The 11,422-nt window shown below is 43.7% G+C and overlaps 1 protein-coding gene across 1 annotated transcript; it reads right to left on the bottom strand.

Moving 5' to 3' along the window:
* Positions 1 to 805: 805 nt before the first annotated feature.
* LOC142149738 (P2Y purinoceptor 6-like) lies at positions 806 to 2,810 on the bottom strand. Its single transcript, XM_075205040.1, has one exon. It carries the CDS (start codon positions 2,658 to 2,660, stop codon positions 1,590 to 1,592), a length of 1,071 nt encoding a protein of 356 aa, XP_075061141.1. The 5' UTR covers positions 2,661 to 2,810; the 3' UTR covers positions 806 to 1,589.
* Positions 2,811 to 11,422: the final 8,612 nt, after the last annotated feature.

Here is an 11,422-nt window from a genome sequence, read left to right as displayed (position 1 = left end):
CTTTTCACATCAATGTTAACATATTATAATAAATAAAAGGAAAGAAAACAGAATCATGAATAAATATGAATATTCTTGAAAACCAAAGTATGTTATAGCTAATAAGGCTAAAGTACTAACGCTGCATTTAGATTCAGAACTCACACTGAGCCAGAGCAGCCAATCAGCAGTTGGTTTAGTTTTGCTTAGTGCAAGGTAGACAATGAAAGCAAGTGTCGGATTGGCATACTTGTCTACTCTACCGGAATCTCCATGAGACTGCCGACATTCGGGTAGTAGTACTGGACTTCCTGGGAGACTAGGCCATCCTCCTGCAATCCTCCCAGTTCCTTATAAAGTGGGTAGGGTGGGGGCCTCGATGACGCAGTTTGCTTCAAATCGCGTTACTTTGGCACTGCGTAACTCTACCCCTCCCTCTTGCCACCTCCTCTCCTGGTTGATAATTATGCTGATTGGATTAACTTATATAATACCATAATCTTTCTACATCAATGTGGTAGAAGTCTAATATCACTACACTGTGCTGTTGGGGGACCCTGCTCTCTCCATTATCTAACTCTCAGTCTGTGTCTTCCTGCTGCCTCCATTCCCTCCTCACATCAGGACACTGCCCCTGTCACATGCAGCCCTGTCCTCACTAACACATCACTCATCTCCTGATATACTCTGTGCTGCTGGACACCCTGCTCAATCCACTGTATAACTTTTAGTCTTAGTCCTCAATATCACAATACCTGAAATACAAGGCCGTAACTAGGGCTGTGCGATAGGGGCAACCGCCCAGGACGCAACGCTGAAGGGGGGGCGCAATTTAGGAATATTTTAGGTTAATTTGGTTAAAATTGAGGTCTGGGGGGCAGCATTTGTCTTTCTCACCCCAAGCACTAGAATTACAAGTTACGGATCTGCTGAAATACTCTGTGCCGCTGTATATATTTTGATAATATGATTGGCAAATAAACTGGGCACCTTGAAAAGGTCTCATGCAGATAGAGGTTAGTCGTCCTCAAATGCAGTATATTGAGAAGTGAATCCCAAACTCAATTTAAATTTAAAACAGTCTTTACTTTTAAGTCTAACAGTCCCTTTATTTAATACAAATATCTAGTCAAACGTATGAGCACAAAATTAATTAATTAAATAAAGATACCAATGGTCGACGCCACCCAGTGTCCAAATTATCACAAAGGGAAATGCAGAACAAATTAGGACATTACAGGAATCTTCAGACCGATGCATCTGAAATATGGAAATACAATTTGTATTACTTAGCACAGAGGCATATAAAATAATTATTGTTTTCAAAATAACTATTTTTTTCTTTTCGTGTCCAGTTCTTTATATATCAAATAAGCTTTGAATGATTTGTAATGACATGGTCAAAGAAGGCTTCTGAGTATCCAAAAAGCTTTCAACATTTATCTTCTCGTCTATGAAAGTTGTGGTCTATTATCGTTATGTTTCTTTTGACCACCAATCCTTCTAGTCTTTATGTCCAAAGAGATAAATGTTTGCTTCAGTTCTCTTAGCCATTGTCTCTGAAGAACCGAAAGCAGATTCTTCCACTAGTCGTTTGTAGTGTCTCAGCATTAGGGAAATTGTGGGTACAGGTTACCCCAGGCTTGTCCGCCCTTACTAAGTCTCTTCTTGTCCACTTTTGCCATTTGTTCTCTCTCTTTCTTGCTCCTCGGAGTCCGACCACAGGGCTCCTTGGTCAGAAAGTACAGCAGGGCGTTGAGGAAAGCATTGGCGCTGGCCAAGGGTCGGGTTACTTTGTAGCAGACCGCCACCACACCCAGTGCCCGGCATCCACTCAGTGTATTCCCCGTCGCCCGCATGGTCAGGAAAATTGTGCGGGTCACATGGAAAGGAAGAAAGCAGAGGGCAAATAGAAGGGTGATGGTGACAATGGTCCGGATTGACTTGCGCCTCTGGGTCACACCTGGCACAGGCCCTGGAACCACTCCCCCTCTTAGTGTCCGGCAGAGAGTGCGCACCACTCTTGAGTAGCACCAGGCAGTCATTGAGAAAGGCAGGAAAAATCCTGCTACATGCAGAAAGAGTCCATAAGGCATATAACGTTGAAGGTCTGCATCTATGGCATCATCCCAACATGTCACTATATCCTCATGTCCCTCAAGGAGTCCTGTGCGAGCAAAGAGAAGAATTGGTGAGGTCATGGCAAACACCACAGCCCAGACAAGAAGACACGTGGCCCTCACCCAACGCATAGTCTCCAGCCTCATTGTACGCATGGGATGGCATATGCCAAGGTAGCGGTGAAATGAAATACAGGTCAGGAAGAAGATGCTGCAGTAGAGGTTGAAGTAAAAGAGGAACCGAACCAGACGACACATGGGGTCTCCGAACAGCCAGCGGTCACGAGAGATGTAACTGGCAATGAGGAAAGGCAGGGACAAACTGTACATGAGGTCACTGAGAGCCAGGTTAAACATGTAGACTAGTGATGGGTTCCATGGTCGACGTAGGCAACGTGTGAGGACGATCGAATTCAAAGCCAGGCTGAGCACGAAGGTGAAGAGGTAGCAGGTTGGCAGAAAGATGTGCTTGTAGGACTCGTCTAGTTGGCATGACGAACCTGGTGAGGATGAGGTGGGGACGGAGGAGTTAGGGGAAGGGGTTGAGGGAGAGGAGGGCATGCTGGACAGGGTGTTGAAAGAATTAGGGAGGTTCCAACATCACAGTGTTGTAGAGTCGGGGGAACGTCTTGGAAAGGACACATGGGTGGGTATGAGAAATTGGAAAAAAAGAGAAAAAAAAAGAAAAAGAAAATTACAATTCTTCCTACATAAAACATGACATACAATCAAAATGACATCAATCATAAAATGTAATGTATAAATAAAATTTAAATTGTAGAAAAGAAAACTAAACTATACAAAAGTTATGAAATATCTTGTAACTATAATGTTTGATAAATGGACATAATCATGAGCAGCTTATCAGCATAAGGATTGCCGTCATGACTAATTAATTGTCATCATCATTACCAACCTTAGCATCATTTTCCACTGGTAATTTTATAAGAATGTACTGACGCCTATAGATATATTTACTGACATACTATTTATCGAACAATAAAATATGAGAAAGATACTGGCTACCAGTTAGTTTCCTCACTGTAGGCAACTATGTCTAATAACTGTAGATCTATAGAAAGTGGGGATGACCTTAGCGCAATACTCCACCCAGAGAACTAACGTAACAACATGCAATCTGTTGACTTGAACACGGAAAATGCTCACATGACACACGCTCATGTACCAAAACACATATTTGTCTCCATTTAACGCTCTGTGTCAGCGTTTCTACCTCATTAATTTCTCTTAATGAGTAACGAAGCCACAGCCTCTGTGACCCCCATGCACCCCCCTCCATTTCCCAGCAAACCGTCCTATGCCAGGCTTTGGCGTGTAACGTGTGCACAGGTTCATGCAATAACTGGGTTATATAACAGGCACAATCCCCCTATTCATATATTAACTTCATTTTCACTTTATGTTCCTATAAATCTTCATAACAATATATGTGTGCCAAATATTGTGAACAATTTTATGAGGACTCCCATCTGTCCCGATTTTCTCTGGACAGTCCCCCTTTTATTCATACTAAATTTTTAACTCTCTTGGCTTATTTTCCCATACGTAAGACCCCTAATACATAACAGGATATGGGTGATGTGAGACACATTGCAGAGTGTTGAGTTATTACACTATATATACAGCATTGCAAAGTCAGAGTTACTAACACTTTGTACTCGCTGCAGTTCCCTATCACCAGGACCGGATTAACCATAGGGCTAACTGGGCTACAGCCCAGGGGCCTCTGGCATCCAGGGGGCCCTTGAAAGTGCTCAGCACGATCAGTGCTGCTGAGCACTTTCACTGCAGTCCTTCCCCGGCGAGCTGTAGTCTCCTTACTGAGGAGATCTCGTGAGTCTCACTCTCACGAGATCTCCTCAGTAAAGAGCGTACAGTGCGCTGGAGAAGGAGGAGAAGGAGGTAAGTGCCGGGGGGGGGGGGGGGGAGGGGGCAGCTCGGATCACGGGGGGGGGGCCCTCACGGGGGAATGGAGGCCCCCTTAGTCCATTCCCTTAATCCGGCCCTGCCTATTACATAATGTTTTAGGGTGCAAATGCCCATTAAGATCCCAGCAACCAATCAGAAATTAGCTTTCACCTGTCGTGCAGGTTAGACGATGAAAGGAAATATGTGATTGGCTGCTATGGTTTTGGTGCAGATTGGCACCTCTGGGCAACATTAGGAAATAAACCTGTATCGAGGGGCAAACCCAGGCCCGCCAAGAAAAATGTGCCCTAGTGTGGTTGCTTCTTCAATGAGTAGCCAGAGAGCATTCAAAAAAAGCTGGTGTTGTATGTGCAGCCTAGGAGCGGTGTGATCCCATAATCTGGATCCGTTAGGGCCCCCATCATAATTGCCACCGCCAGGCCTCCAAGTAAGGCCCTAATGAGAGTACTTTGTACCCATCTCCCCCCATCTCGGCACCCTTGTGTGGACCCACACTGCCTCTTTATCTGTGCTGACTTGCCCTCAAAGCACATTTCTCGGTGCAAGCCCCCTTCACGGTCTTTTGAAAACATCCCTGTTGCCAGTTTGAGGATACAATTGAACAGGGACATGGTGGAAAGAGTAAAAACAACAAAGTCCATCCTAAGTCCACTTTAGGACTACGCAAGTGATTAACTTAAACTTTTTTATTCTTCTGCTAAAAATATGCAGATTGCTCCTCATTGAGCCTTAACTTAATCATGAGGATGAGAGGACGTTGGGTTGTTGTTACATTGGTCGATGGGCACCTAGGAATGAGCTTTTCCCAACAAAATGTGTCCCAATAAAATAATTGGGACAAGACCTGGTCTCCAGGACCTCAGAGATCCCTGAAAGCTCATGTCCTTATGCGGGAACAAAAAGATTCCCTTTATTGTAACATTTTGCTGATCACTTGGCATGAGCTAGATAGAGTGTTATCAAGTTTTTTCATTGATGTGAATGAGCTTTGATATGTGCACCGTGCTGCACTAAAGTCTACCCCATCTGTACCCATATACGAACTAATAATCTAATAATGCTACTTGCTCAGCTAAGTGAAATCTCACCCAGAGACAGTGAACCAGTGGTCTGAATAAACACTTTTCCCTTGCAAGATTTTTCCTCTCTGTAACAGTGGAGCATCCTGGGACTTATAGTTCCACAACAACATCTCACTTAGTCAATCTGTGCTTTAACCTGTACAAGACTGATTAACTCTTAATTGGCAATATTTAAGCATGATCAATTATAGATTGATACAGGATTGCTCATAATAACAGTTCCATACTAGGTTTATCACGGTACTGATGTACATGAGATTATTGCACTAAAAATTATTTATAGTGTGGCTGTCGTGTCGCTAAAACACTTAGCAACAAATAATCTATGCATAAAAATATGATAACACTGATAATTAGACTGTTTAGAGTTAACAATTATCATCAATATTACTCCTAATTACATTTTTATATGCATTTTCCATTTGGCATAAACAATACATAAGTGAAAACTGATGGCTGTCAGTAAATTCTTTTAAAATTGACAGCAAAAACTTGTAGAACTTTTTCCATCCCGGCTCCCTGGCACTTACCCTCCCTCTGGTACTCACCTGCAATTGGAAGGCAAGTTCAGTTGACCAGAAGAGACATCACTGGCAGTAATGTCGTCTCACCTCTGCTCCAGCTCCCACTTTTTCTCCTTATCTCCTGCCTCACTCTATTTATCCAGCTCTCTCTCCTCTATCTCTAGCAGATGTCCCGTTCTCTCTGTTTGTCGCTTCTTCTTCATCTCTCCTTGCTGTACTTTGCTCTTTAGGGATCACTGGTTGTCAGTGCATCATATTATCTCCTGTTCTTCCTATTGGTTAAAGCCCCCCCTCCACATCCCCCCCCCCCCCCCCCCCCCGAACAAACTCTCTGCTCCTTGCAAAACCCTAGCACCTTTCTCCTGAGCTCATTCACAAACTGGAGAGGTCAGTAGGACTCATCTGGATCATCAAGTTCATCTGATTCTTTATTGACATGTATAGTGTAACATTACATTGTAACGTACATAGCAACATAGTTGATGAGGTTGAAAAAAGACACCAGTCCATCAAGTTCAACCTATTGGGATATCCTGCGATCCCTCACTTATATTTGAAATTGATCCAGATAAAGCTACCGCCAATCTGTTTCAATCAGGAAAAATCCCTCCTGACCCATCTTCTTTCAGTTGTATCCCTATAATGACGCAACCCTACAAACAGGTTCTCAAGTTCCTAACTACCAGGGGTGCAGCAGATTGAACCTATATACTATATGGGGCCCAAAACATGGGCTGCTTTCATGCATTGTCCATGCATATAATAATATGTTCTGGTGATTCATTGTCCATGAATATAAAAAAACATGATCATTACATCCAGCCTATGGAAAAAGCGAAGTGGCACTGTGCATGTTGTCTATAAACACAGCTACCACTGAGAGCAAACAGCAACAGATACTGTGAATTGTATCTAGCAAACTTAACAAGAGAACTGGTACTATGCAACTATGAATATTAAAAAGTAAGGACTTTGAGTTCTGCGTTTGATCCACCAGCCACTCCGTACACCATTTATGCAGAACTGTTTGTGCGCTAACGGTTTCAGACACAGACTTAAAACTTAAACTTAACTTTGTAGTCTCCTTTTTCAAATATGACTTGACACTAGAAATAATACTTTTTTAAATGACAAACTTCTGAATCCTAATAGAGCACACAGTATAGGAACAAAACGCATAGACAGTTGGGCGCTAATCTAGCTAGAAGGTGCAGTTTTACACATCGGCCAAACAATGTTGCCGGCGCTACCATTGCGCAAACCTAGTGCCCCATTGGTTAGGGGGCACCTAAAACACTGGATGACATAATGCCACTCATCCAGTGTTTTAATACCCCTACGGTGCCCTTAGTCGGAGCGCCGTCTGCTGACATGAAGGAAAAACAGCCAACGGTTTCCTACGTGTGAAGCTGCTCGCTGCTGCTCCTACATGTCAGTGTTACACTGGGAGTTTGGCGCTTGGTTATAGTCAGAAAAAAAAGAAGATGCTGCCCCAACCTTACACCTGCTAAGCTAAGCAGTAGGAGCAGTAGAGACTTTGTGAGGGATTAAAACGACTTAAGATATGACTTTAAAAGCAGGGACTGCTTAATACCAGGAACATTTGCTAGCTATAAAATCCCAATTTATCAGTGCTCAGTGTCAGAAATAACTCCTCCCGGCATATAACAGATGGCCCAAGATACATGTAATCAAACCACACGGAATTTAGTTCCTGAGCATTAGACTTAACCCCTCCAGATGGACAGGGGAGAGCATGCAGGTCAGATCGGACTGCTGATCCTGTGTTAATGAATAAACAAAAAGCAGAGCTGCAAAGAAATTCTGCCCACTGCCCGAGGGAGACCACCCGCAAGTCCATAAACACAGAAATAATGATCCATCTGAATTGCTGAATGAGCAAAACAATAAAAAAGTCAATTAGGTTGAAAAAATTTTTTATTTCTAGAGAAACAGACTCAGTGGTGAACATTATTGGTGTATCCTACTGTGGAAATATCTACAAATCTCACTGCCCTGCAACACTTGTGCATGTGCCTTGTTAGACCTTCTTATAAATGTTAAGCCTGGCACACAGTGGGCATACTGTGCACCTATACGCACCACATCACTGTGTTTGCCTACAAGGTTTACTTCACACCCCAATATTCCAGACAAGAGATCCACTTGGACTGTGAGACCATTGAGAGCACCCGCATTAATTTAAAACTGTAGCCACTTTTATTGTCTTTTATTTATGAGGCGACACAAAGGGTCAACAGTGCCGTACATAGAGCATGGGACAAAACAGTACAAGGCACACAGGGTAGTACTAAAACAATGTGCAATAAGTGCACACTCTGAGAACAGGTGCACAGGGCAAAGAGTTTAAAGTGAGTTTCAGGGCAAAGATAAAATGAGAAGAGAAGGAGGGAGGTTGGGAATGAACTAAAGGAGGGTCAACCTGTGCTCAGTAGTGTGGGTGCCACTAACAGGACTAGGGTAGTGATGGAGATGCAAAGGCAAAGGAGTAAAAGAGGGAGAGGGGCAGAAGTCCAGTCTCAAGGTGGAGAAAATAGGCTTGGGAGCCGGAGGCATAGGTAAACAGGGGGAAGGGGGCCCAAGGATAGAGGGCCCTGCTCAAGGGAGCTTACAGTCTAAAGGGGAGTGGGAGACTGACAGGAAACAGATAGTGGGAAGATAGGGTGAGGGGATGAGAGTCTGAGATGGACAGATGTACAAGAGTAAGTAGGAGGAAGAATGAGGGCGAGGTATAGTATGGTTGGGGAAGATGGATAGTGAAATGGGATAGAGAGCAGGTTTAGACAGAGGATGGGTAATCTAACCAGAACAGATGGGTTTTAATGCAGCATTTGAAGTTTGGTAGGCTAGGAGAAAGCCTGATAAAATGGGGGAGATCGTTCCAGAGAAGGGGGGCAGCACAGCAGAAATCTTGAATACTGGTGTGAGAAGTGGTGACCAAATGAGAGGTGAGGTGGTAGTTGTTGGAAAACCGAAGACGGTAAGATGGAGTATGAATGGAGATGAAGTTGGAGCGATAAGGAGCAGTGGAGTTAGAGAGGACTTTATAAGTGAGGGTGAGGAGTTTGAAGAGGATTCTGTAAAGGAAGCGGAGCCAGTGCAGAGCGTGACAGAGAGGAGAGGCAGATGAAGACCATCAGGAGAGGAAGAAGGTAAATCAGGCTGCAGAGCTGAGTATGCACTGAAGAGGAGCGAGATAGGTGCAGGCCAGTAAGGAGGTGGTTGCAGTAATCCAGACGGGAGATGATCAGAGAGTGGATGAGAGTTTTGGTGGCATCAGTGAATAGGAAGGGTCTAATCTGGGCTATACTGCAGAGAAGGAAGCAGCAGAATTGTAAGTAGGGGTGAAGAAGAGGGAGGAGCTAGGAAACCAAATTCTTGCAGTAACCTTCATAAGTACAGACATCCACCATCCGGGGTGGACAGAATTACTTAACATAAAGGAAAGGCAGAAGTAATTACTCAACTTATACGGAACCCCACCATGTGACCTGCGAAACACCAGCTGAGACTTCTCTTTGCGCCAATCAGAGGAGGAGTCTCCTGAGGGGAAGGGTTGAGAGCGGGAGATCAGGAAAGTGAAAGTGAATGTAGGATAGAGAATAAACACTCAAGGATTAGTAGGCTATATTAAAGGCAAGTAATGTGGATTAAAGGGGATAGAGTAACAGCAAGTAGCCTAATAAGGAAACGTGAAATTAAAATGGAAATAATAAAATGTTCTCTAGAAGGGGAGTCAAGAAAGAGTAACCATGACAGGGTTAGGACATCCCTCTCAACATTGGTTCCTGGGCCACAGAGAAGGGGGTTTGGACACACCCTAGGTGGTGAGGGGAGGCATGGACTCACCCTGGGTGGAAAGGTGAGGCATGGACACTCTCTGGGTGGAGAGGGGGGCATAGACACAAACTGGAAGGAGAGGGGGGTCATGTCTAGCACTCTCCAAGGACCATGCCACCCGACCCCTCTACTATAAAATATGTTGCAATACCACATGGCAGGCAAGTGGGGACATATTTCACAACTTCATTATGGTCGGGACAAAGGGAGAGCAGTGGGGGAGGGTAAGAGTATGAGAAAGAGAGAGGTGGGGAAGAGGGAGAGTAAATGTGAGGGAGGGAGGGAAGGAGAGAGAGAGAGAGAGAAGGGGAGATATAAGGATGAAGAAGAGATAGAGAAGGGGGGAGGAGATAGGGGGAGAAAGAGTGAAGTAAAGGAAAGGTGAGATGGGGATAGAGAGAGAAAGTAAGAAGGGGAGAGAGAAAGTTAGTGGAGCAGAGGGTGAGAGGGAGAGAGATGGGGTAAGAAAAGGTGAAAGAGATACAGGGGGGAGGAAGAGAGAGAGAGAAATATAGGGAGAAAGAGAGACAGAAAGAGGTAGTGGGAAGAGAAAGAAAGACAGAAGGAATAGAAAGGGGAGAGGGAGAGGGAGAACAAGAGAGAGAGGGAAGAGAAGGAGAACGGAGGGAGAAAGTGAGGGAAAGATAGAGCATTAACAATTTATCTGTAATGGAAGCAGATATCAGTGCCTTACCACTCTCAATTGCAGTATTATATGTTATAGCAATAACATATTTGTCCCTCCCTCAGAATTTATTTCCTCTGCTCTGCTCACCTTTAGTTCACCCCTCACTCCATTTAATTTATTGAACTTGATCCTACTTCTTTTTCTTGCCCCAGGAAGCACAGTGCATGTGTGCCAGGAATTTGGGCAGTCTCTATAGAAACTACGAGGCACTGGCCCACTTGAAATATGGTACATGGAGCATTTATGATCCCTGGTACAAATATTACATTAAAATAAGAGGTACTGAGGATATTTCAATCTCGGTGATCGACTGTGAATAGTTCTCTCTAAGTCTTTGTACTTCCACGAATCTGTTGTAACCATTGGCAGGCCAACGGAAGCTGTGTCAGACCCTGGTTTTCTCATATGTGAAAGATAAGTACATGCATTGTTATTTGTACATACAACTGTCCCAAATTTCCATGGACAGTCACAAATTTTAATGATTTCTCCCTTCAACTATTCCAATTTTCCAATATTGACTAAATGCACAGTACAGTTCCTCTAATTCTGTGTATTGGATGTCACTCTCAGTATCTAGTTCTAAGCTCTTGGCATTGTAATGCAGTATTTACAGAAGAGGAATATTAATGCTTATCAAGTTCAGTAAACCTATTGTCCCGTGGACTCATGACCCACATAGAAAGTAACAGCAACAAATGTTTATGGAAAATATTTTTAAACATTGTTTCTGTAATCATTGGTTATATACACTCTCTATTCGCCTGGATCCCACAGCTGCAATGCCACCGGTTTGAACTTACTAGCTCAAAAACCCTTTTGCAATAATAACTGACAGCCCAATGACGTCAGGTATATGATGTGGTAGTGAAAATTGAGCGTTGGCAGGAAAAGGTATTAGTAAGATACATAGAAAATGGGACTAGCTCCGAAGGACAAATTGTGGGAAATCAATAATACAACAAAGAAAAAAGAGCTTCAACTTTGCTCCTAAAACATGCTGGAATAACTTTTGTGTTAGATTAGTAAGATACACTCTCATGCAGAGTGTATCTAACTAATGATTAGAGATATTTGTGTCAGACCAGAAGTATGGGCCTACTTCAGAACATCATTCTACTTCTCACCTCTCAACTCTACACTGTCGGCCTCTGTATGCTCCCCTTGCTCTCACTCAGCAAGGGGAATCTTTCTCTCTCTGCTAGCTGTCACCTGGGG

The sequence above is a fragment of the Mixophyes fleayi genome, chromosome 4, assembly GCF_038048845.1.
Source record: "Mixophyes fleayi isolate aMixFle1 chromosome 4, aMixFle1.hap1, whole genome shotgun sequence".
Lineage (NCBI taxonomy): Eukaryota > Metazoa > Chordata > Amphibia > Anura > Limnodynastidae > Mixophyes > Mixophyes fleayi.
This window is presented reverse-complemented; position numbering and strand designations above follow the sequence as displayed.